This window comes from Wickerhamomyces ciferrii, contig 00179 (genome assembly GCF_000313485.1).
Source record: "Wickerhamomyces ciferrii WGS project CAIF00000000 data, strain NRRL Y-1031 F-60-10, contig 00179, whole genome shotgun sequence".
Lineage (NCBI taxonomy): Eukaryota > Fungi > Ascomycota > Saccharomycetes > Phaffomycetales > Wickerhamomycetaceae > Hansenula > Hansenula ciferrii.
The window spans coordinates 65007-91222 of NW_011887561.1; the positions used below are offsets into that span (position 1 = coordinate 65007).

General features: G+C 32.2%; 13 protein-coding genes across 13 annotated transcripts; 4 read left to right on the plus strand and 9 right to left on the minus strand.

Annotated features, from left to right (window-relative positions):
* Positions 1-173: 173 nt before the first annotated feature.
* On the minus strand, positions 174-1535 carry HSP42 (heat shock protein HSP42; the record flags this gene model as incomplete). Its single annotated transcript, XM_011274766.1, has 1 exon — positions 174-1535. One exon carries the CDS (start codon positions 1533-1535, stop codon positions 174-176), a length of 1362 nt encoding a protein of 453 aa, XP_011273068.1.
* Positions 1536-2360: 825 nt separating this feature from the next.
* Positions 2361-4511, plus strand: SUP35 (translation termination factor GTPase eRF3; the record flags this gene model as incomplete). Its single annotated transcript, XM_011274767.1, has 1 exon — positions 2361-4511. The coding sequence occupies one exon, from the start codon at positions 2361-2363 to the stop codon at positions 4509-4511; it is 2151 nt and encodes a 716-aa protein (XP_011273069.1).
* Positions 4512-4708: 197 nt separating this feature from the next.
* ARG82 (inositol polyphosphate multikinase) lies at positions 4709-5752 on the minus strand (the record flags this gene model as incomplete). Its single annotated transcript, XM_011274768.1, has 1 exon — positions 4709-5752. The coding sequence occupies one exon, from the start codon at positions 5750-5752 to the stop codon at positions 4709-4711; it is 1044 nt and encodes a 347-aa protein (XP_011273070.1).
* A 303-nt stretch (positions 5753-6055) lies between these two features.
* Positions 6056-7275, plus strand: BN7_4656 (uncharacterized protein; the record flags this gene model as incomplete). Its single annotated transcript, XM_011274769.1, has 2 exons — positions 6056-6079; positions 6385-7275. 2 exons carry the CDS (start codon positions 6056-6058, stop codon positions 7273-7275), a joined length of 915 nt encoding a protein of 304 aa, XP_011273071.1.
* Positions 7276-8210: 935 nt separating this feature from the next.
* On the minus strand, positions 8211-9740 carry BN7_4657 (pyridoxal phosphate-dependent aminotransferase; the record flags this gene model as incomplete). The annotated part of the gene is made up of 1 exon (XM_011274770.1): positions 8211-9740. One exon carries the CDS (start codon positions 9738-9740, stop codon positions 8211-8213), a length of 1530 nt encoding a protein of 509 aa, XP_011273072.1.
* A 375-nt stretch (positions 9741-10115) lies between these two features.
* Positions 10116-11645, minus strand: LCB4 (sphinganine kinase LCB4; the record flags this gene model as incomplete). The annotated part of the gene is made up of 1 exon (XM_011274771.1): positions 10116-11645. One exon carries the CDS (start codon positions 11643-11645, stop codon positions 10116-10118), a length of 1530 nt encoding a protein of 509 aa, XP_011273073.1.
* A 1302-nt stretch (positions 11646-12947) lies between these two features.
* BN7_4659 (GIG1 family protein) lies at positions 12948-13817 on the minus strand (the record flags this gene model as incomplete). Its single annotated transcript, XM_011274772.1, has 2 exons — positions 12948-13507; positions 13742-13817. The coding sequence occupies 2 exons, from the start codon at positions 13815-13817 to the stop codon at positions 12948-12950; spliced, it is 636 nt and encodes a 211-aa protein (XP_011273074.1).
* A 615-nt stretch (positions 13818-14432) lies between these two features.
* Positions 14433-15094, minus strand: BN7_4660 (GIG1 family protein; the record flags this gene model as incomplete). Its single annotated transcript, XM_011274773.1, has 2 exons — positions 14433-14983; positions 15043-15094. 2 exons carry the CDS (start codon positions 15092-15094, stop codon positions 14433-14435), a joined length of 603 nt encoding a protein of 200 aa, XP_011273075.1.
* Positions 15095-15392: 298 nt separating this feature from the next.
* Positions 15393-16988, minus strand: BN7_4661 (uncharacterized protein; the record flags this gene model as incomplete). The annotated part of the gene is made up of 1 exon (XM_011274774.1): positions 15393-16988. The coding sequence occupies one exon, from the start codon at positions 16986-16988 to the stop codon at positions 15393-15395; it is 1596 nt and encodes a 531-aa protein (XP_011273076.1).
* Positions 16989-17891: 903 nt separating this feature from the next.
* Positions 17892-18641, minus strand: BN7_4662 (uncharacterized protein; the record flags this gene model as incomplete). Its single annotated transcript, XM_011274775.1, has 1 exon — positions 17892-18641. One exon carries the CDS (start codon positions 18639-18641, stop codon positions 17892-17894), a length of 750 nt encoding a protein of 249 aa, XP_011273077.1.
* Positions 18642-19380: 739 nt separating this feature from the next.
* Positions 19381-21057, plus strand: BN7_4663 (High-affinity glutamine permease; the record flags this gene model as incomplete). Its single annotated transcript, XM_011274776.1, has 1 exon — positions 19381-21057. One exon carries the CDS (start codon positions 19381-19383, stop codon positions 21055-21057), a length of 1677 nt encoding a protein of 558 aa, XP_011273078.1.
* Positions 21058-22439: 1382 nt separating this feature from the next.
* Positions 22440-22697, plus strand: BN7_4664 (uncharacterized protein; the record flags this gene model as incomplete). The annotated part of the gene is made up of 1 exon (XM_011274777.1): positions 22440-22697. One exon carries the CDS (start codon positions 22440-22442, stop codon positions 22695-22697), a length of 258 nt encoding a protein of 85 aa, XP_011273079.1.
* A 539-nt stretch (positions 22698-23236) lies between these two features.
* Positions 23237-25294, minus strand: ACS2 (acetate--CoA ligase ACS2; the record flags this gene model as incomplete). Its single annotated transcript, XM_011274778.1, has 1 exon — positions 23237-25294. The coding sequence occupies one exon, from the start codon at positions 25292-25294 to the stop codon at positions 23237-23239; it is 2058 nt and encodes a 685-aa protein (XP_011273080.1).
* Between the last annotated feature and the right edge of the window lie 922 nt (positions 25295-26216).

Consider the following 26216-nt stretch of genomic DNA (forward strand, 5'->3'; position numbering starts at 1 on the left):
TATATTTAAATTCAAACCATCATACTATAGACAGTAATGTAGCATTACATATTCAAATATCATATATAGTAATCATAATCATTTACATCATAATATACAAAAACACAAATTGTAATTCTATCATAAAAAAACAAGACATGAAGATTCATCTTTAAGCGCGCGGTTAGTTTTTTTTAATTAACAATACCACCTTTTTCTTCATATTCTAATTCTTCATCAGGAACATCTTCAATAGTAACTTTTCTTTTTGGTTTTTTCAAAGTTTCATCATTATCTTTTGGAATTTTAACAGTTAATAAACCATTCAAATATTTAGCTTTAATTTTTTCATCATCAATTTTTGGTAAAGTTGGGAATTTAACTCTTCTTTCAATTGAACCTGATCTAATTTCTGAATGTTTTAAATCTTTATCATCAAATGGTACGATATTATTAACATCACCTTGAATTATAATTTCATTTGTTGTTGGATGGAAATCAATATTTAAATCTTTTAATGAAACTCCTGGAATTGCTAAAACAACATTATATTCATCTTTTGAATCATAAATATTAACTGATGGTGTATATGGTAATTTTGGATTCTTAACATTACGATTTGAAACTTCAATTTTTGGTTTTGGATCCTTAGAAACTTTATTTGTATGATGTCTAACTAATGGATTTGAAATTGGAGTATTAATAATTGGTTTAGAACCTTTGGTATCAGTTGGACCTGAAACTGATTGTTTGGCACCTGATGGTGTAGTATCAGGAGTTTGATTTGCTCCATTATGATTACCAGGGAAAAATGATGGTGGAGGTTGAACAGAACTTGATTTTGCAGAGAAATTTATAGTACCAGTACCAGTACCTTCTTCATCATCATCTTCAATATCATCAGGTTGTTCAGATTCTTCTTTAATATCAGGTTGAGTAGATTCAAATTGATCTTTACCTTCTAATTTAGCAATATCACCTTTTAATGCTTCTAAAATTGCAACTTCAGAAGGATGTCTATCTAATCTACCAACAAATTCACCTTCTTTAGCTTGTAATTCTTTTCTTAAAGCAGCAGCAATTTCAGCATCTAAATCAGCACCTGCATCACTTTGTCTTCTTGCAGCTGGACCACCACGATTATTCAAAAAACTCAAAATATCAGTAACAGATTGTCTTTGATTTTGTTGAGATAAATTGGCATTTGAATCTCTTGCTGCTCTTGGATTTTGACCTTGAGATTGTTGAACTGATTGTCTTGACTGTTGAGATGGGAAACCTTGAGGTAATGGATATCCGCCACCAAATGGGAAAGGACTACCACCACCAAATTGAGGGCCAAATGGTGAATAATAATCTCTATAAGGATAATAACCATAATCATCTTCTTCATCTTCTTCATCATATGGTGAATAAAATGCAAATTGTTGAGGAGTTTGTTGACGATAATATTGAGGTCTTTGTTGACCACCAAATTGACCTGAACGATAAGCTTGACTTTGTTCAGATTCTGGGTTTGCTAAAGCATAAAGGATTTCAGCTAATGGGTTGCTCATGATGATGATGATGTATTCTTTCTAATATATCTATCTTGTATCTTCAATTGAAAATTGTATAAGTAATACTTTCTATACTTGTGAAACTCAAACATGATTGAAATTGAAAATAATTTTGGATCTCCAGGGGTATTTATAAAATTCTAATTTCTATATACAAATTAAACTTTTTGGTTGCCAATTCCAATTTTTTTTGCCCCATAGTTTATGCAGTGCGTGTTCTTACCGGGAATGGAACGTTCCAGTAAAAAATGGCATCATTTATAGCCTTTTGAACGGGAATTTAGGCAGGGATTTCTAGGGGGAAAGTGTATGTTTACAGAGGGATTGAGTACTCTAGACAGGAATTGATTAATACAATGCTATCACCATTCTATTCCCTGTTCAATTGGCTTTAAAATGGTGGTAAAATGAGTTATATTCCCCGAATGATATCATAGTTTCTGGGAAGATCAACTCTCCACGAAATAAAGTTGCTCTTGATTAGGCGTAGAAACAGACGTCAAATTAATCAAACACCACAATTTATGTGGTTTATGATAACTTTAGTACTGACAGTATGCTTTATATGCTTCATAAAGTGCTATAATATCATTTAAATTTAGTTATTTCCATCTTTTCGATCGAAATTCCCATGATTTATACCTCCCATAGTTAAGCTTTGGATCACCTGACGCGTCACGTTTTTCCGCGATCCATGATTTTTTACTGATTTTTTTTTTCTTTGATGAATTTAATGAAAAAAATTAAGCTAAAATGTAAAGATTTTATACTAGTAGTTGATAACATTTTATCTTTGATTTGTTCTTCATTAATTAGCTCAAGATGTCAGGTTACAATCAAAATAACTTATCTAATGATTTTGCAAATCAATCATTGAACGATAACCAAAACCAAGGTCAAGGTCAAGGTCAAGGTCAAAGACGTTATAATCCTAACGCTGCATCATCTTTCCAACCAAATTTCAACTCACAACCTTTTGTTCCAGGTCAAGCCGGTGGTTATGGTCAATATGGTGCTCAAGGTCAAGCTGGTGGATATGGTCAATATCAACAACAAGGTTACAATCAATACCAACAAGGTGGTTACAACAATTATAACAATTATAACAATAACAATAACCAATACCAAGGTGGATACAATAATTATAACAATAACCGTGGTGGATACAACAACTATAACAACTACAATAACTACAACAATAACTATAATCAACAATCTCAACCTCAACAAAAAACTGGTATGTCATTAGAAGATTATCAAAAACAATCAACTCCATCTGATTTAAATAAAAAACCAGCTGTTAAGAAAACTTTAAAATTAGCTTCAAGTTCTGGTATTAAGTTAGCTAATGCTTCAAAAGCTCCAGAAAAGAAAGAAGAAGCTCCAAAACCAAAAGAAGAATCAAAAGAAGCTTCTCCAGCTCCAGCTGCTGCCGTTGAAAAAAAAGAAGAAACTCCAATTGAAACTCCAGCTAAAGAAGCTTCTCCAGCTCCAGCTCCAGCTGTTGAAAAGAAAGAAGAAACTCCAGCATCTGACAAAAAAGAAGATTCACCAGCCCCAGCACTAAAGAAAGCTGAAACTAAAGAATCAACTCCAAAACCATCAACTGCAGTTTCAAAAGCTGATATTGCTAAAGAACAAGAAGAAGAAATTGATGAATCCGTTGTCAATGATATGTATGATGGTAAAGATCATGTTTCAATCATCTTTATGGGTCATGTTGATGCAGGTAAATCCACCATGGGTGGTAACTTATTATTTTTAACTGGTACTGTTGATAAACGTACTGTGGAAAAATATGAAAGAGAAGCTAAAGATGCTGGTAGACAAGGTTGGTATTTATCATGGATTATGGATACCAATAAAGAAGAAAGAAGTGATGGTAAAACCATTGAAGTTGGTAGATCATATTTTGAAACTGATAAAAGACGTTATACTATCTTGGATGCTCCAGGTCATAAAATGTATGTTTCTGAAATGATTGGTGGTGCTTCTCAAGCTGATGTTGGTATCTTGGTTATCTCTGCAAGAAAAGGTGAATATGAAACTGGTTTCGAAAAAGGTGGTCAAACAAGAGAACATGCTTTATTAGCTAAAACTCAAGGTGTTAATAAATTGATTGTTGTTGTTAACAAGATGGATGATCCAACTGTTGGTTGGTCAAAAGAAAGATATGATGAATGTACAACTAAATTAGCTGCTTACTTGAAAGGTATTGGTTATAATGTTAAAACAGATGTTCAATTCATGCCAGTTTCTGGTTATACTGGTGATGGTTTGAAAGAACGTGTTAATAAAAAAGATTGTCCATGGTATGATGGTCCAGCATTATTAGAATATTTAGATAATATGCAACATTTAAACAGATATATTAATGCTCCATTCATGTTACCAATCTCAAGTAAAATGAAAGATTTAGGTACTATTGTTGAAGGTAAAATTGAATCAGGTCATGTTAAAAAGAATCAACCATTAATTTTAATGCCAAATAAAACCACTGTTGAAGTTTTAACTATTTATAATGAAACTGAAAATGAAGTTAATGCAGCTTATTGTGGTGAACAAGTTCGTTTGAAATTAAAAGGTGTTGAAGAAGAAGATATTTCTAATGGGTTTGTTTTATCAAGTCCAAAAGCTCCAGTCAAGACAATTTCTAAATTTGAAGCACAAATTGCCATTGTGGAATTAAAATCTATTTTATCAACTGGTTTCTCATGTGTTATGCATGTTCATACTGCCATTGAAGAAGTTACTTTCAAACAATTATTACATAAATTAGAAAAAGGTACAAATAGAAAATCTAAAAAACCACCTGCATTTGCTAAAAAAGGTATGAAAATTATTGCTGTTTTAGAAACTGAAGCTCCAGTTTGTGTGGAAACTTATCAAGATTATCAACAATTAGGTAGATTCACTTTAAGAGATCAAGGTCAAACCATTGCTATTGGTAAAATCACTAAATTATTAGAATAGATTGATCAAAATTGATCTATGTTAATATAAAGATTTTTCTGATTTGGTTTCTTGTTTTTTCATTCATATTTGTTTTCATATAATATTGTTAATTTACGTCTTCATTTAATTATGGGTTGGTTTTGTAGTTAATATTAGTCATCTCGTTCATTAAAAAATCTATATATAAGCGCCTTGAGTTTAATCAGGCTATATCATTATAGAAGTTGATCTAATGCATCAATTAAATTTTCAATACCTTGTATTATATTTTCATCAGGTCCTTTTCCTGGTGTGAATTTTGAATGAGCAAAATCAATAAGAGTCATTGAACTTAAAGAAGATGGTTTATATTCTTCATCTTCATCATCTTCTTCGTCATCTTCATCAGTCAAATCTTGATCAAATAATGGATCTATATTATCTAATTCTTCCCATCTTTTAGGATCATTTTCATAAATGAATAACAAACTACCAGATCGTATTCTAACTTCATATGATAATAGACAATTGTATAATAATTGTAATCTAGTGTAAAAATTTCTAAGTAAAATATCTTGTTGATCTTTAGATAATTTGTTATGACGGAAATATATTTTGAAATTCTCCACAACATTATCTGGTGTCAATTCTCTACCAAACCATTTATCAAATATTAAATACCCATCATCTGTTTTCGTAACATGTTCTCTTGATTTTTCACTAAACTTGGATAGATCTGGAATGTGTTCATGATAAAGTTTTTGACCGCATACTCTATAATTTAAAGATCCAGATGTAGTTGATTTACTAACATTTTGTAATCTTTCCTTCTTCTCATCAGGTGTTCTCTCATCGTGTAACACAGCGCCTAGTTTGATATCAATAATTGAAGGGTTTTTATAGCCATGTAACAAGTTTTTAATCACCAAATATGGTTTTTCATCATTAGATTTCTTACCATCCTGAGTGTTTTTGATATCTAATTGTTTTAAATCATCACTAATTTGTGTCGTTTCTTCAACTTTTTTAGTGATCCCAGACTCTAAGGTACCAAAGAATACCGGTATATAGTCAACTAAACGATCACCTTCTTGTAGAAACTTTTCTTGATCAGTTGAATTCTCAGCAGCTTCTTCCTCTTCCAATCCCAAATCATGTACCTGCGTATAAAACTCGATCTCCTGTGCTGTTGAAGGCTTGATGAACAAGGTCCCAGACTCATCAACTAGGATCCCATCATGACCAGCGGCCTGGTGCTCTAGCTTGGTGAAGCCTTCCATTTGTCTATCTTTTCCAATTGCCACCCTTTGTAGACAGTAGAACCCTTTCCAGCACCCTTTGATCTCCTTCCGATTAAGATCAGGTCCCTTTAGATCCCTTCAAAGGCCAGCCAGCGCCAGCTGCTGCCAAAATTTAAAACGTTTCACAGCCTTTTTTCGCGCATTTTTCGCACTTTGGTTTTTTGTGTTTTGAATTTCTGAACACGGAACTTGAAGGAAACTTCACGTCTTTTGAAGAATACAACAGCTCTCAAGGTCGGTCGTGGTCATAGGTCTTTAAGTGTTTGAAGTGTTTGTGTCAGGATGAGTAACTACAACCAAGGAGGCGTAAGTATTACGGGCTTTCCCGGTGGTGTCTTTCGGTGAAGATTTTGGTGGTGTGGAAGATGAGGTTCTGGGACAAAATGGAAATATGATGGAATGTGATTTCAGTGAGATACATGGTTCCAGAATTTGGAAGATTGAATGGTATAGTGATATGTTTTCAACATGAGCATCAAAGTGATGTGTCTTTTTGACTGCTATTTCCATAGATTTTAGGTGTTTTTTTCCAATCATTTCAGAAGGGTATTCATCTCATCTCGATCCAATATCTCTATTTATAGATTTCAAATACTAACTTTATGATATAGTACAATAACAATAATTATGGTTATGATAACTCAAATCCATATCAAGAAAACTACGAGTTAAACAATTACCAAAATACAAATTCAACTGGTGGTGCTGATGATTTCGTTCAATTTATGAATCAAATTTCAGATATCAACAATGATTTAGATAACTATAGTCAATTGATTGAACTAATTGAATTCAACCAAAAGAAAATCTTGAACGAAATCAATGAAGAACAAGAATTAGCCACAAGAAAACAATTGGATGGTTTAATCGCTCAAGCTTCCTCTTTACAACAAACTTTAAAAGCCAAAATTAAAGATGCTCAATATAAAGCTGGTAAAGATTCAGCTAAAAAAGCTCAAGCTGAAAACTCAAGACAAAGATTTTTAAAATTAATTCAAGATTATAGAGTTGTTGAAGCTAATTACAGAGATCAAAATAAAAAACAAGCTGCAAGACAATATAGAATTGTTCAACCAGAAGCTACTGATGCTGAAGTTGATAATGCCATTAGTGATGTTGGTGGTCAACAAATCTTTTCTCAAGCCATCTTAAATGCCACAAGACAAGGTGAAGCTAAAACTGCATTAGCTGAAGTTCAAAGTAGACATAGAGAATTACAAAGATTAGAGAAAACTATGGCTGAATTAACTCAATTATTCCATGATATGGAAGAATTAGTTGCTGAACAAAACGTCCAAGTTGAAAATGTCAACACTGAAGTTGAAGGTGCTCAAAAAGATATTGAATTAGGTGTTGGTCATACAAACAAAGCTGTTGATAGTGCTAGAAAAGCAAGAAAGAAGAAGTGTTGGTGTATCATTATCTTAATCATTGTTATTATCATTGCTGCTGCTGCAATTGCAGGTGGTATTGCAGGTAAATTTGCCCCAAAGAATAATTAAGATGATTAAATATGAATAGAAAACAATGGTTGAAACCATTTGTATGAGGGGGGTTCAAAGTAAGAAGACAAAACGAAGAGGAAAAAGACATATGGACATGTTGCTGTATTTTTATATCATAGAAAGATTTAATTGATCAACTTATTTTCTTTTTATACTATTCTTTATATATACTTGACTTAATACTAAAGATTAAAAGAACAAGTTATATAATTTACCATTTTAATAATATTTTTATATTGAAACAATGAATTTTTTGTAGTCCACAAGAACAAAATATCAAATGAAATGAGTTTAAATTAACAGCTATACAAATTATATATCTTATAGAGTTTGAAATATAGGCCAGTGATTTAGTCCTGAGCAATTGACACGGTTAAAAAGTTCAATCAGGGTGGAGAAGTCCTATAACGAATAAACGAGATTCCTATCAACTTATTCAACCCGAAGGTCTAATAAAGTATCAATTAAAACTCTCGTTATTTTTTCTTCCAGTTCGAAAAGTGTTCTAATAAACCATGAACCGATAAACAGGACGAACCCATTTATGGAGTAAACTAGAAGGCATACGATCTGGGTTTGTTTTCAATTCAAAATGAAGAAAACTTAAACTATCTCTGATTTGATATCTCCAGATTCCAGAAGTTCAGGGATAGTTCAATGTTCTTCTGTAGTTAATAATGTTAGTTCATATGAAAACTTCCTTGTTATTGTTTTTGAAGAAATGTAGAAGTTTTAAAAAAGTTTAAATGAAAAGTTTTTCTTATGGACGATGAGTCGCGAATTAATTTAATTTATGTGGATTACATAATACGTTGGTATAAGGATGACTCATCATAATAGAGTTAGGGCTAAACAATAACAAATATTTGAATTAAACCATATAAAGTAGAACATTTGATCAAAAAAGTAGATTAACTAACTGAGAGCCATGCTTATTTATCATAGTTTTCAGGTAGGGCACCAAAACGGCGTAAAATAGACTCAATTCTATCCATACCTTTAACTAAATTCTCAAGTTCTGGACCATAAGAAATTCTAATATATGAATACATCTCACTATCACTTAATTCTCTGAAAGATAATGGATTCAAATCAAAGAAAATACCAGGAACCACAATAACATCTTCATGTAAAGCTTCATGGAAAAATCCTAAACAATTTGATAATTTCCCTGGTAAATGACTTAAATCAACCCATATATAGAAAGTTGAATTTGGTTTGATATTAAAGTGAAATCCCATTTTAATCAATCTATCTAAACAGTAATCTCTCTTGTGTTTAAAATGTCTTTGTAATGCAATTGTTTCATTATGAACTAAAGTTGGATCTAAAAATGGAATAGCAGCTTCTTGAAATGGATAATTAGTACCACCATCAAGATAAGAACCAGCAGAACTTAAAGCATTGATATATTCTTTTGGTCCAACAATCCATGAAACTCTCCATCCTGGTAATCTGAAAAATTTGGTTAAACCATCAATAATCAATACAGGATCTTTATTAACATCTTCAACTTCACTTGCAGAACTTATAGCTTCACCTTCTTCACCATCATAATAATATCTTGAATAAAATTCATCCATGATTAATAAACATTTACTTCTACACAAATCATGTAATTCTTTTAATTCATCTTTCCCTATGGATTGACCTGTTGGATTTCTTGGATTTGAAGTTAAAATTGCTGAAACACCTCTATTTAATTCACCTTTAATAATTTTCAAATCAATTTTATAACCATCAGTTTCATATAAAGGTACAGGAATTGGAGCAAAATTTTTGAATAATGATAACATTTCAGCATAAGCAGTATAATCTGGTAAAAAGAATGATAAGAAAGCATCCCCTAAAACAGCAGCAATTCTTGTTAAAGCAGCTCTGCCACCTGGTGCAACATTGACATTTTCCCAAGTATATTTTGATTCTTTACCTTGTCTATAATGTTCATTATATAAATTTGCAATAGCTTGTCTTAAAGGTTTAATACCAGATGTTGGACCATATTCACGAGATTCAATTGAAATATTCATTGATTTTGGCCTATCAAAACATCCTGGAATATCACCTGTTTCTGGCATACCTTGACCTAAATTGACCCAATTTGGATTTGGGAAACCACGTTCATTTGCACGATCAGTACACCAAATAACACCAGTAGCTGCATTTTGCTTATTCAAAGCTGGGAAATGAACATCAGGATGAAGTAAAGGACCTGGTGTTGGAATTGGTGAATGGGTTCTTTCGACATCACCATTTTTATATAATTCATCTTTAAAATTACTTAATGGAGTTTTCTTTGGCAATTTTGGTGATTCTGGCGGTATTGAACTTTGTGGAGTTAATGATGGAGTATGATTAATTGAATTTAAAAATTCTTGATTGAAAATATGTGATGATGAACTCTTGATTGAGTCTGGTAAAGTTTGTTCTAATTTAGCAAATTCTTGTTCGTCTTCACTCATGATTTCTATAATTTATGTTATTATTTAGAAATTTTTGAGTAATAAATAAACCAACAAAAAAAAACAACTGAAGGAAAAAGCGCTTAATTTATAAAAATTTGAAATAAAAACAATTACTTCTATGACTTGACGTTCCTTAAGTTACTCATCAGCACTTAATTTTTTTAGTATGGAGTCAAAAAGATTTTCAAAACCCGGTTTATCCAACATCGGCATCTCCATTAAAGCTTCAAAAATTAAATCAAATTTTAAATTCAACAATTATAAGTTGACTACAATTAAATATTTGTGTAATCAGATTGTAAGTATCATATTCGTTTCATTCGTTAGAGATAATATATATATATATGTAAGCATCAAAATTTATCATTCATTTCAATAAAAATTTGTTTCAACATAAGTACCATTTCTTAGTAAAGTCTTTGCAGCACCGGGTAGAATTTCAACTTGAATAGTTTCAAATGGATAACTTTCACCATCAACACTTAAATAACCATGTTGCTGCTTTGGAGTTAATCTATATGCTATTATTTTAGAATGTTGAACTTCTGGTTGTAAAACATGAGAACCTTGATCTAATGATAATAAAGTTGGTGCCATACGTGCTATACTTGTACGAGCATCTGTTATAACTAAATCAAAAGTACCATCATTTGGTAAAGCTGCAGGGAAAAATTGAACATCTTTTGCAATATATGGCATTTTACCTGTATAGAAAATACCTAAATTTTCTGAAAGATCTTTATCAATCTCTTCCCAATCATCAGGTATTGGACCATTTGGATCATATTTTAAATTATAAGTATCTTCAGTTATTTGGATATCTTTTGTTGAAACAATAGTGGAATGTTCATCAAAATGTTGTCTTAATTCATTTTTCGATTTTGCAGCATATTTAACAGATATATCACATGGATATCTTGATCTTGATAAAACTTTATAAGCAACACCTAATTCAAATCTTGAAGGACCTAACCATCTAAGTGCTTCAGTACCAATATCAGAATCTGCTATAACACCGACAGTTTGACTTAAGAATGAAACATAAGTTTTATCACCTTGTGTACAAGCCATTAAATCTAAATTTACCGTACTTGATTTCAATAATGATAGAGCGGCAAAACTTGGATTATTTGTACCATGACATGATTCACTCATTGCATTACCTGAACCACATGGTAATTGAGTTATTGTAATCTTATTGAAAGCTTCAGCTCTATCAGATCTTTGATAAAATCCATTCAAGACTTCATGTGGGACACCATCACCTGAAGCACATGCAATTATATCATATTTATCAATATTCAAAGTGCGTGCAATATCTGTAGCATGTTGATAATATTGAGTATGTCTAACTTCAACAGAAGCTTGAGCACCAATTAATACAGGTTTTGATTGAGTTAAGAATGAATTTATAGCTTTACCTTTCCCACCATGTGGATTAACAAGAACTAATATTGATTTTCTTGGTTTTGTTCCTTGATAACTTAATCTCCAAATTTCTTGTACAACATCATCATGACCTAAAGTATCTATTGATAATATTATTGGAGTTGGTACAAGAGTTTTACCCTTTTGTCTAACAAATACCACTTCGACATCAGGTTCATCACTAGTCACAGTGGAACTTCCAGCTTCTAATAAAGATTCATTATTTTCATTTATATATCGAACACTCAATATATCAACAAATGGAATATGTTTTGGACCTGAAGATTTCACCGTACCATTCGAGTTTGATGAAGAGCAACTTAAGCAAGATGAAAATGAAGCGTTATCATGTTGATTGTAATAGAATGAAGATTGATCTTTAATGATGATACCTGTATCACCAATGATGGCTCTTGGGGGGTTTACTGATACTGTATCCATCAGTTTAATTCTTTGAGAGTCAAAACTCGGCATGATGAAAAGGGCAAAAAAGAGTTCAAATAAGTGTATGGATGGGTTGAAGTATGTCTTTATATCAAAATGATAAAGTTGTGAAACGTTTTCTTGATACCAGTTTCGCCAACAAGACTTTAACTAAAATGTGTTGTAATGTGTTCCAAACAAGAGAATAAGTTTGTAAAGACTTAAAATATTTCAACAGCCTTTAAAGGAATCCACTATTTTACTACTTCTTAAATTTTTTTTCCAGCAGCTGGTTTGTTTTGTTTTGTTTTGTCTTTTGCCTTTGTTTTGTTTGAAAAAAGTTACAATTGATTTACATTTTTTTGCAATTTACAAGTTATCTTTAAATTCTCGTTTATGCCGGTACAAAGTTACGAGTTGATGATTAAGTTAGGCGTGTGTTACGTAATGCAGAAGGGGTGACCCTGTTGTGGAGATACACGGAAAGTTTGGGTTTTGTATGGCGGACTTGAACAAAGTTGGCTGTGAAGTTCTGGAATTGGAAGAGTTTGTATCAACTTTGGGAAGTTTGTGAAGTCTAAAAGGTAGTTGGATGCCATGTCAATGCTTCAATGGGTCTGTGATTGGAATATACAGGAGTTGACTCTGTGATAAACTAATAATATTAACCTATAATCTACAGTGTCAAAATGCATATCATGTCCAAACTTTGTATATTCAAGCTCATCATGATGAGACGTCTCTAGTTAAAAGTTGAACAGCTAGCTGAATTTATACTAACAATTCAGTTCTATGTAACTTAATGATATTTGCATAACTCATCGATTGATTTGATAACTACGATATCTGAATGTACAATGTACATGTGTTATATAAAAGTCCTTAAATAATCATAGCGCACTATTAACCATTCACCCAGATAAACCTAGTATCCATAAACACCTTCTCGTAAGTAAAGCTCTTGATGCCGACGTCACCTCTATATATGTCAAGCAGGAGTACTGGCAACACAACTCATATACTTATACGCTTTGGTGTCTAGACTTATAGCACACATCTATTAATATTTATAGTACTACTGTGTACACCTTTAATATCCTCGCATGCTTGTTATAAAAGGTTCTCAAGCTAGCTTCAAAGTATAAATCTTATATTTATGAAGCTCTACAGCTCAAAATATGTAAATAAATATAAAGTTTTATACGTATATGTAAGTCAGGCGCATATAATAATAATTTAGTTTGGATTGGATTGGCAGTGAAGATAAGTCGTAGTAGTAAGTATAACAGCTGTCAAAGATAACCGTTTTATCAGCCATCAGCTTCAATTTTTCAAATATCAATAATGATTGCTTCAATTAATTAATTTCTTATAATCTTCTTCATTCAATGGACACCCAGGCGTACCTAAAATTTGTCTCAATTGGGCTTCATCCAAGCCTTTAGTCAAAACATGAATATGTGACAAGTCCTTAATACTTTGTAATGCACTCCAATTTCTAAACCATACAATATTATCTCTAGATAAACCCAAGTTTTGAACAAATGTCTTATCAATGTATAAGTCAATCAAATCTCTGGTGTATTTACTTATATCACCTTTATCACTATCAGCATCATTTTCAATATGTACTTTAGTCCAAACTATCAAATGAACAATATCTGGAGTGAAATGATAAGGAAATCTATTCAAGATAATACATATATCATCTGCAGAGTTCAGCAATTTGGGAGAACTAGGTTTTAAATAAGTTTCCAGTATTTGATAATTAGAGTCAACTTTTGCCCAATGAAGATCATCACCTAATAATATAGCAGTCCTTGATATACCTCTCCTAGATAAATCATCCTTGAAATCCCTATATTGTTGCATACATGATTTAGATCTCTTCAACAACTCTAGCCTATTGGTTTCTAAATATCAGTCAAAATGGTTAGTATATCAATAATATTCTTATCTTGAAAAATAATCAGTTTGGAATCTCCATGAGCAATCAACAATAAACACTTCAAAAGGATCTGCACATGAAGCAAACAAGCGAAAACGTCTGCAATGCACTTTTAAAAGTTTGAACAGTTGCAACTTGCAGTAATTGGATTCTTGAAATCCCGCTTGGGCGCTATATGATAATGAAATGAAACACATACCAATAATCTCTTTAACATCTTTCCAATTCAATGGTGGATCATTTGAATCTATGATCACTTGATCACTTTGAGTCATTTTGTTTAACTTACTTGATATTCCTTTTGAACAACGCTATTTTGCTAATTTGTGTTGACTAAATTATCAAAAAAGTAATAACGTTAATTTTTAAGAAGACCGTTTTCCTGTTTTTGTGAAGCAAAAAATTCAAACAAGACCCTCGTGCAGATTCCAGTTTTTCCGATCATGTCGGTTTTAGTGCGTGTAATTTATCCGGGGTATCAAAATTTCATATAGCTTAAGCTTACATACTCTTCGAAAGAGTTTGAATAAATTGGAACTCCATAGAAATACTATTAGAAAAGCTGTTGGATGTATATCTACCCAGTTCATCTGCAGTTCATTCGCCGTGGAATCTTCTACACATGGGATCGAAAATTATTAATCATATGAGATCTACTCCACAAGAGTTCATGTATCAATTTGAACAGCTCGTTTCATTTACAAGAACTTCTTTGCTTTGAAATAGTACTTATATTATATATAAACACTTTACTTTCACGTAAGTTTCAGATCTTAAAATGAAATTCTTCTATCATGGAAGTTACTACGATAAGAAGCTATGATATATACGTATCTATATGCCAATTTATACCTATAAAGAGATACAGTGAGTTAGCAATCCATCAACTTCTAAAAACTCTTCTTCAAACTAGCAATTTCATCTTTGCTTAAAACCACGCCGGGTGTTCCTATAATTTTTGAGAAATGTTTAGTATCAAGATCTTTTATCAAGACATGAATATGTGATAATTCTTTAACACTTTGAATAGCTGGAAAATTTCTAAACCAAATAACTTGATCTTTTGATAAACCTAAAGCTTCAACAAAACTTTTGTAAACATAGGTATTTATAATCTCTTTAGTTAAATCATCAACATCACCAATATCTGAATTTGGATCGCTTTCAATTATAACTTTTGACCAAACAACAAAATGTGTTATAGAATCTTCAAAATTATATGGGAAATCATTGGTTATAATTTTCACATCTTTTTCATATGTGAATAACTCATTTGATTTGGGAGTTAATGCAAAGCTACCATCTTTGTTTACCCATTGAAGTCTTTCTCTTATAATTTCATTCACCACTGTGGAGCCATTTGCTTTCACTTTTAGTTTGAATTCACCATATCTAGCTGTTTCACTGAAATTTCTATAGAGTTCTGCTAATGCATTTGTTTCTTGTATATCTTGTTAGCGCTGATTCAACACTTCTAATGATCTCTTAGCTGTGACATACCTATAATCTCTTTGGATCTTTCCCATGTTATTATCTCATCACTTATTATCATCTTGATGTGATCTTTCGATTAACGTTCCTCTTGATCGATTGTAGTTATTGGAAATTTTGTTTTGATTTATAATATGCTATTTTTGGCCGATTTTTACGCGAGCGCGTTTTGATGGTATGAGTTAATCAACTCAACTGAAGCTGTACATCCGGTCTATAATATACGCATACCTTTTCTTTATGACAAGTACATTGGTATGTAGTAGAAAATATTGAAGATAGAGCTACACGTATTAATTGTATAAGCGCAGAATAAATATTATATTAAATTAGTTGGATCCCTGATTGAATCAAGTCGATCAATACCCCAGATTAACTTTCAAAGCATAACAAACAGTTATGGCTAAAGTTATAGCCAAAATTGGATATTGCATCATTAAGAAAATGGCCAAACAATCCATTTGAATATGATCTCCTTCTAATGGTGTATAAAAGGCAGTAAAATAAACTTGTGCAGTAGCGCTTGGAACTGCCCAACTTATAATCAATATAAATCTTGAAACATCATCTTCAATCCAACCAGCAGAATAAAGTCGATTTGTCCAAAGTACTCCCAATATTGGCATTATAACAAGCCTTGCTAAAGTTAAAAATAATGAAGTTTTCCAAAAACCTTTTGGGATTTCATGGATTTCTAATCTTGCAATTGTACCACCTAATAATAATAGCCCCATGGGTATTGAAGCAACTCCGATATATGAGGTGAAATCCATAATGAAATTTAATGGTGGTAATTTATCAGGTGCACTATGGATCTCAATACTATTATTAACAAATAAGGCTCTTAACCATGGAATCATAGTCACAGTAATTGAAATAATTAAAACCACAGAGGCGGGTCTTCCTAAATTGACAATCATGTAGTCAAACCAATATAAGTTATACTTTTCAATGAATTGACGATACCTTGTTGGTGTTCTTTCTGATTCATCGTCTTCAATATCTAAATTTAATCCAATTTCTTGAGTTTTAGATACAGTTTTAGCAAGATCAAGATGTTGAGATCTAATTCTATCAGCTTCACTATATTCATCAATTAATGACTTCATATTTTGTGGTTTTCTCTTACTTCTTGAAGAATACCCTGATTCATTTGAGCGAATTCTATCAATTGAATACCCTGATACTGCAGAACTTCTTCTTCTCCTACTAATATTTTGAGTACTCCTTATATTACTTCTACCACTTCTATTTGTAGCATATGATCTTTCTGAAATAGCGTCACTATCATTATCCTCTTCCTCTTCATCGGTGTTTTTATGAACCAATGGTCTAACTTTAAAATCTTCATCTTTTTCAGTAGGAGTTTCATTTTTACTTAATTGATCAACATCACCATTTCCCACGTTATTCTCTTCATCTTTCTTTTTTTCAGGTTCTCTAAAATCTAAACCAACAATTTGAAACATTCCCATATTCATCATTAAAAATTGTTGACATGCTAAAAATACACAGCTTAATGCCACACCTTTATCAGCATCTTTTGAATCAAATACTATACCAGTACCCATACTTTGGATATAAGCGATTGGTAAGTCTGAAATATTTGCAAATATACCACCAAATATTAAACCCCAAACCCATTTTTTAGGAACTGGAGTTATAAAACTTGCCAAAGCAGCTAATGCGCCACCAGTTCCAAATATAACAATTGCACTTAATACAACAACCCCAATTTCTTTGATTTGACTTCCGGATAAATTTGTAACAATTTTATTGAAACTTAAACAGGGAAGTAAAGCATTAACAACCATATTTGAAATACCTCGACTAGTTTCCATAGTCAAGATATTATTCTTCACTAATAACCAACCAAGGAAAACAATCAAATAAATCTTCACAATAGGCTTTACAGCTATGAAAATGATGGCCCCTATGGAAATGCTATCCGACATTTTAAAATAACTGTTGATATTTTACTTGGAGATACCTTATAGCAATACTCATTAGATCAAAATGCTTGATTAGTCTCATATAAAGATGAATAAAATGCTTATGGAAGAGAAAAAAAAATGGACACTTTATCATGATTATATAAGCCAAGAATTTTGTGTCTCTTATCGAGAAAAATCAAATTGTGGTGGAGTCGGAACAATCAAGAACAATATCATAGTTAATATGAATGAGTTAATAGCCCAGGATCATATCATATCCAAAGTTTCTTATATTCGACTCTGGGGTATAAAGGATTGATGGATATGTGATAATAATCATGTATAAAAATACCTGGACTCATTGAATCCATCACCAGTAGTACCTGAATGTTTCGGTTTACTTGAAGAGCTAGCTCTGCGTATGTTTCTTCTGGTGCATGATCATTGATAGAGTTCAGGTATGACCTAGTTATTGGTATCGATTATGGATTGAATTGATTAAATGAATTACCTAGAATTACAATTAGTAAACTTTTGCATTAAGCTATTTCAAATCAGCTGTAATATATATTCATGGTGAATTGTGATCAACATATTATTAAATTAATTAAAATTTGGAAAATGAGACCGAGCAGCCACTAGTGTATATTATGATATTGATTAATTATATATTGATCAATTGAAATTAATTAATTATAATATATATAATAAAATTTAATCAATCATGCAAGTTAATCTCTGTACCTGTATATCCAATTTTGCTGATCTATTATCAATATTTTACAATATACATGGGATTAATTTTAACAGCTAGTCGATTCGTATAATATTTATATATATAGACTAGAGCGCTACATATAGCTAATTTTGGAAGTTATATATATTATAAAGCCATAGCTGTTATATTTGAGTTATATACATGTCTTAATCTTTTACTGTAATCTCATTCGGAGCATATTTTGAAAAGGTATCCTCTACTGAAAGCTCATCATTAAGTGGTAAATATGCAAATTCTGGATTAAAGTCGAAGCCCAACTCCTTATATACCTCTTCAAAATCAGTAAATGATATAGATTTCAGATTTTGTAACTGGTTTTTCTCACTTGAAAGCACCTTCAGAATATTCTCCCATAAATTATCTTTGCTTTCTTGGAAAATATTTGAACCCATTAAACCACCATCGGAAAATTCATCATCAGTCCAAATACTAAGATGAAAAGGATATTTTATGGAACAAACTCGAGAAAGCATTGCCAAATCATTAAAATCTTCGTAATATTCATCTCCTCGCTCATAATAATTACTCGTGTCATAATATTCTGAATACTCTGGCTCATCATCCGAATCTAAGGAAACCTCTATGCCTAATCCAAGGTCATCATATCTTAAATGTAATAGCAAAACACCTCTGAAATCCAACAAAAGCTCATTTCGTGGATGGGCTTCATAGCCATTTATAATAGAGAAAAAATATGTAGTCTCCCAAAAAAACTCTTCTGGTAGTTTGAACATCCATTTGTTCGTAGAAATATCACCAACGATACATAAAATATCTGGTGTTATCAAGTGTTGAAGTGATGGGACGTAATGCCATAAGTTGATAATATCTCTGGGGTTCATTAACCTGAGAGTTTTCTGTATCAATTCATCTGGTAGGTCAAGGAACGTCCTCATCGCAGGTTCTAGTTGAATGTAGATCGAGATCCAATTCGACTAGAAGCTAAATGTCCAAAAATGGTAAGATTTATTTCGATTGATCTAGCTATATTCGCGAGAAATGAACAAACAATTCCTTCTTCAATCAACCATATGAGACTTTAATTAAAAAACTCTATCGAACATTTTCTACAGGTCACTTTGTTGAACGTCCATTAATTTATTTTGATCAAGTTCAGCTACGTCCTTGGATATGACCGTATCTCGTAGTTAAGTAACTGTGGCTCGTGAGTCGTGAGACGCGATTCGCTACGCGTTACGTGTTTTCCAAGATAAGTCAATCTTGTGCTGAGTTTTTTCTTCCATCATACAAAGAATGATTATTATTCATAATACGATAGCTGTCACATTGATCACTTTTTAATGCCTTTTAGATTCAAACTTCAAAGTTCATACTGATACGCTTTGTTCATCAACAGCTCTTATCAGAAACAATTGCTTTGATTATCGCCAGGGTCTGGCCCTTAACAAGTGTTTTAGCGCCAGGGTTCCAACTTCCTCGATCAGCCGCTGATAAGAAATTTTAAACCCCAATTATATACAGTGAATAGTGTACACTGTACACCCATATCAGGAAAATTTTCAACAAGGTGGTCGAAATCAGTCATAGTGGGTTGAAGGATTAAGATGGATAAACTTCAACTTTTGACTTTCTATTGTTACATTTTTCAAGACTTACTGGTTAGTCTTTAATATTATGGAGATCAAACGTTCGACAAGTGATTCAATAAGTGAATCACAACCAGTTGATTCATTTTCAAAAGACATTGAAGCTGTTGAAGTTCAAAGTTATAAAGAAAACGAAGATGAAAATAGTAATAATGATGATGATAACTCGGTGTTTGGACATGATCGTAACAGATTAAAACAAGGTCTTGAACAACGTCATCTTCAAATGTTAGCTTTGGTTGGTGTTTTCGGTACTGGTATTTTTTTATCAAGTGGTGGTATATATGCAACTGCTGGACCTTGTGGTATGTTTCTAGCATATATTATCATAGCTCTAGTTGTTGGTATGAATCAAATTTCATTAGCTGAATGTGCTGCATTGATGCCAACTTCTGCTGCTACTGTTCGTCATTTAGAACAATTCATTGATCCAGCTTGGGGGTTTACTTATGGTTGGGTTAGTGTTTGGAGTTCTTCAATGCCAAATGAAATATCTGCTACTGCTGTTATTGTGTCATATTGGACTGATTTATCTCAGGGTATTTGGATTACAATTTTCATTATTGTTATATATGCTTCAAATTCTTATTCAATTAGATTTTATGGAGAATTAGAATTTGTCTTTGCAATGATTAAAGTCTTATTATTATTAGGATTAGTCATTGTTTCAATTGTCATTACTTCTGGTGGTGGACCAAGTGGGAAATCAATTGGATTCCAATATTGGAGAGATCCAGGTCCATTTAATGAATATTTAACACCTGGTAACTTGGGTAAATTTGCTGGCTTCTGGAAAGCTTTAAATGGTTGTGTCTACTCATATGGTGGTGTTCAATCTGTCCCTGCATTAGCTGCTGAAGTTAAATTTCCAAGAAGAACCGTCTACACTGCATGTAAAAGAATTTTTTATAGAGTTTCTATAATAATGATTGTTATAGTGTTTTGTTTAACTTTGATTGTTGCTTCAAATGATGAAAGAATTGCAAATTCTACAGGAAATGCTAAATCATCACCATTTGTTATTGCTATGAAAAATGCAAATATTAAAGTTTTGGATCATGTTGTCAATGCTGCAGTATTAACATCGGCTTTCAGTGCAGCTAATCTACAATTGGTTTATGGTTCAAGAAATTTATTCGCATTAGCTGTTAAGAATCAAGCACCTAAAATCTTCTTAAAAACTACAAAAAGAGGAATCCCATGGGTTGGTGTTACATTTTGTGCATGTTTTATGCCTTTAGCTTATATGAATTTATCAACTAGTTCGGCGAATGTCTTCAATTGGTTTCAATCTATTGTTTCAGCTAAACTATTACTTAATTGGATCTTAATCTCTGCAAATCATATTCATATGAGTCGAGCAATGAAGGCCCAAGGTATACCAAGATCAAGATTACCTCATTCTATGAGATTCACACCACAATTTGCATGGATTTCAGGTGTTGCATCAGTGATCTTGTTATTAACAGGTGGGTTTGTTAATTTTGTCAAGGGGAAATTCTTAATAAGTTCATTGTTTAGTGCATATTTTATAATACCATTAGCTTTAGGATTATATTTCGGTTGGAAATTCTTCAAAGGTACAAGATATTTGAGACCTCATGAAGTTGAATTGGAAGCATTGTTTAAAGATGTTGAAGAAAACCCTGAACCACCATTAGAACCTCTTAGAGGATGGAAGATTTTGACATTATTATGGTCTTGATGGTCGATAAATAAACAGCTAAGATCTAAACATGAACAACATGCACATTAATTAATTACCTGTATTATATATTAGAGCATATTGTTAATCAGTATATATATATCACATTTGGATCATTAATTGAACCTAATACAAAATGATTATATACACATGATCTGTAGATAATTGAAGGGCTCGTATCTACGTAAAAATAAATTTAACTAATGCTACTTGGCCCAGCAGATGAATGTTGATGTACGATTGGCGCGAGATCCCGCGAGATCTCAACGGTTTCGAGATGTTGTTATTTATAGGCTTACGAAGACAAAATACTACCATTGAGGCAATAAAACATCCCTGGTTCAACAAGGAACGTAACATGTCAGTCTTGAGTGATATATAAATATTCTAGGCTGATTTTTAAGAATCTTTGAATCAAATTCAAGCAGCAAAACTGAATTGAAATTTGAGTCACGTGATACGTTAATTGGCAGACTGGCTATCAGAAACAAACAAAAACTCAAGAAAGCCACGAATAGTTTAGTGGTTATACACTAGGACTCCTTAGTTGTTTAGTGGCTAAGGGAAGGAGTGGTTTGTGTCGCATTAGTGGTTTAGCGGTAAAATTCAAAGTTGCCATCTTTGAGCCCCCGGTTCGACTCCGGGCTAATGCAAGCTTTCTTTTTTGCTTCTTTTGAGCCCTTTTTTTGGTGTTTTAAATGGTTTTGAACCCATAATATGTTGTGAATTTTCAATCCAGATATATATCGATCTTAAACTTTGTGTCCGACTCCTAGTTTAACCTTAAATTTTGTAAAGTTTAAAGTTTATACCTTTTCTTTTAGTTACGTAGTCTCCGACGCGATTATAATATTTCGCGAGTCCCAAAACTTCCGAATTTTTCTAGAAGTCTCCTCCCAGATAATTTTTAGCTAGTTCTGGTTTTGCCAACGCCGATTTCAGAATAATTTCAGCTTGATTTAGTGAGGATTTCTATAATAGGGGCACAGCTGGCATATATAATTTCTCACTTTGGGAATTCGAGTAATTACGTGTTGTTGAAGATTGGACGATAAACAAGATCAACACGGATTGTAATCTGTCTAATGTATATAATTGAACAATTGGCACGCCAACTTAACCTTTATGAGATAGTATGGCTTTTTAGTTTTAACTTTTCACAAAGTAGTATAAAGATTGACGAATTAGAATCATCGATTTCATCGTGCATATATCAATCTTTAAAGTATATGCGAATTTCACCTGAAGCATCTAGGAAGGAAACCAGACGACATGGATATAAAAGCTATCAATTCCCTTTACATTTGTTGAACGTTCACATTATTTTGCCACATCTATTATGGATTTTTAAATCATTCAATTCAATTCTAAATTATAACAAAATGGGTTTATTAGATAACGTCAAAAACGCTGTTGGTGAAGAAAACTTCAACAAAGCTCAATCTGCTTTATCAGGTTCAGGTTCAGGTAAAGATGGTGAATCAACTGATTACGTTAAGAAAGCTGAAGGTTACATTGGTGAAGATAGATTAAAAGATATCAAATCAAAAGTTGGTGAAGATAACTTCAAAAAAGGTGAAGATTATGTTAGATCCCAATTTGGTGGTAACTCTTCTGAAAAGAAAGAAGAATCAAAATAAACTTAATTACGTGATTTTTATTTGATTTCTTTAATTCGGTATTTAAATTTTTAATAAGACATTGATTGTTGATTTTGTTACTCAGTTCAGCTTTAAATAGGACTTGTAGAAATACGTTGAGAACGTTGAGCTGTTTTTAGTACCCGTCACCTATATAAAATTCGGCGTAGAATTTTAAACATTCCAATCTCCAGAAATTAATCACGTCAAGAAAATAAAAACACACACTAAAATTGACACGGTTAATTGAAAATGCAGAACCGTCAAAAATAGGCGTTAACATCAAAAAGAAATTTTAACTACTACAAATTTAGTATTGTATTAATGTCTAGGATATTTATTCTATAGCATCTGACATTTAAAAGCACATATTAATTAAATAAGAGTGTTATTCCGTGATGGAACCCCACACAAATCAAAAGCAAAACTTGAAAAATATTAAAGGTGGTATATATAAAAAAAACAGAGCAAAAGAAGAAAATTGTGAATCTTTAATAAAAATTTATAATAACTGAAAATGAGCTTGTCTATAATATAATCTATTTTTTCAATAATTGAAAGTATTGTTCATCAACAGCTGTAATAATATGATTAACAATTTCTGGATTTGCTAAAGTTGACATATCACCTAATTGATCAGCTTCATTTGATGTGATTTTTCTTAAAACTCTTCTCATGATTTTACCTGATCTAGTTTTTGGTAAATCATCAACAATAACAACAGTTTTTGGTGCAGCAAATGGACCAATTTCACCTCTAACTTGTAAAATTAATTCTCTTCTTAATTTATCTGGTGTAATATGTTCATTTGAATCAGTGATTTTTTCATTAGCTTGAACTAAATAACCATCTTTTAATGAAACAAAGGCAATAACAGTTTGACCAGTTAATTCATCTGGAACACCAACAACAGCACTTTCAGAAACACCTAAATGTTCAGTTAAAGCAGTTTCAATTTCTGAAGTTGATAATCTATGACCTGAAACATTAACAACATCATCAACTCTACCTCTGATCCAGTAATAACCATCATGATCTCTACCAGCACCGTCACCTGTGAAATAATAACCTGGATAAGGCTTTAAGTAAGTTTCAATGTAACGACCATGATTATTCCAAACTGATCTAGCCATTGATGGCCATGATGATTTAACAGCTAAAACACCTTCAACATCATTACCTTTCAATTCTTCACCAGTAACTGGATCAATAATAGCAGCATCGATACCAAAGAATGGAACAGTAGCAGAACCTGGTTTAGTATTAACGGCACCAGCTAATGGGGCAATTAAATGTGAACCAGATTCAGTTTGCCAAAAAGTATCACAAATAACACAGTTTTTGTTACCAATTTTTTCATTATACCATTCCCATAAATCAGGTGCAATTGGTTCACCAACAGAACCTAAAGTTCTTAATGAACTTATATCATATTTAGAAATTTCGGATTCACCAACTCTTTTAATTAATCTTAAAGCAGTTGGAGCAACATAGAAATGAGTAGCTCTATGACGTTCAATAATTCTCCAATATCTACCATAATCTGGATAAGCTGGAGTAGATTCAAAAATAATAGTAGCGGTACCTAAAGTTAATGGACCATAAAGAGCATAAGTATGACCAGTAATCCAACCAACATCACCAGCAGTGAATAAAACATCTTCTGGATGAATATCGAAAACATATCTAGTAGTTAAGGCAGCACCTAATAAATAACCACCGGTGGTATGAACAACACCTTTTGGAGAACCTGTTGAACCTGATGTATATAATAAAAATAATGGATCTTCAGAATTGACTGGAGTTGGTGGTAAATAACCTCTAGATTTAGAGGTTTCTTCATGCCACCAATAATCTCTACCGCTGGTCATTGGGATACCTTGAGAACCAGTTCTTTGGAAAACTAAGATTTTTTCAACTTGAGAGACACCATTGATACCTTCATCAACAATTTTTTTAGTATGAACAGTTTTACCACCTCTTTTACCTTCATCACAAGTAATGATAACTTTTGAACCAGCATCAACAACACGGTCTTTCAATGACCCAGCACTGAAACCGGCAAAGATAACTGAATGAATAGCACCTAATCTTGCAACCGCCAACATGGCAACAACAGCTTCTGGAATCATTGGTAAGTAGACAGCAACAGTATCACCTTTTTTAACACCCCAGCTTTTCAAAACTGAAGCAACTTCACTAACTTGTCTTAATAATTCACCAAAAGTGATAACTCTGTTTTCCTTTTCATCATCGGCTTCATAAATAATAGCTGGTTTAGCTGGGTTAGCAAAAGCATGTCTATCAACAGTGTTATAAGAAGCGTTTAATTCACCATTCAAGAACCATGAAACATCACCGTTTTCTAATGACCCATTTCTAACTTTGGTGAATGGTTTATCCCAATCTAAGTATTCTTTAGCTAATGGACCAAAGAAAGCTTCTGGATCTTCAATAGATTTGGCGTAAAGTTCTTTATAATGATCTAAATCTGTAACAAAACCTTTGTTTGGTTGAGATTTGTAGAAATGTTCTGGAGCTTGACGAGCTTCAACGTTGTGAGCTTCGTGAACGACTTTATGTTCAACTTGTGTCATTTTTGAGGGGTTTATTGTTTTGAGATTATATTATATTGAGAATGGAGAAGACAAGAGTTTTGGAAATCTTGACGTGTATAAAACCAGGAAGAAATCTTTTTTAAATTCTTGAAATAAATGAAAATTGATTGATGCTAACAATTATATTCACAAACTGATTTGCTGAAAGTTGTTAATGATTTGGATTCAAAATGAAAGGTTTGTCTAAGTTCTTGATCTTGACCCAACGCAGTTGATTGAATATTCAAAAATTGATGAGATTTTAATATTTATATATCAATTAATTGGAAAGAGCGGTTAAAGAATAAATCAATGACCAAATATTGTACTTCAATCCAAGTTCAAATTAATTTTTGCTACTTCAAATTTCTTGAAATGCCAATTCTAAGGTTTAATGGTAAAAAGAAGTCAAGATGTGCTTTTGAAGTTGAAAGGTTGAAAAAAAAAGTGGTCGTTCACCATCAAAGCGAACGAGAATCATGAAAACTAGACCCATTTATAGTCTTCAAGTCCGGCGAAAGCTCTTAACTGTGGTGCTTACTTAATCATCCTTTGTTTATCTCAAGTTAACTCTGGCGAACAAATATAGAAGTTGCAACACCAGGTCCTTTTTTTCTGCCTGGAGAGACTAGGAATGGGAATTTTCGTGTCGTTTGGTTGGAACTCGTTATTATAAAGTGTGCTCTTTTGACTCAGCTTCATTTTTTAAGAAATCTGGAAGATTTAATACGAAGAAATTATGTTTATATAAGTATAGATATTGAATTGAATTTTGCTACTGATGGTATTGTTGAACGTTGGCAATTGGTAATCAAATTTATGTTTTCGTTGGTGCTTTTAATTTTGGCGTTCTTGTTTGTTTGTCGATACAATTTTTGTTGTGCAGTCTACAGAACAGTTTTTTGTTGGGAGTTGACGGTTG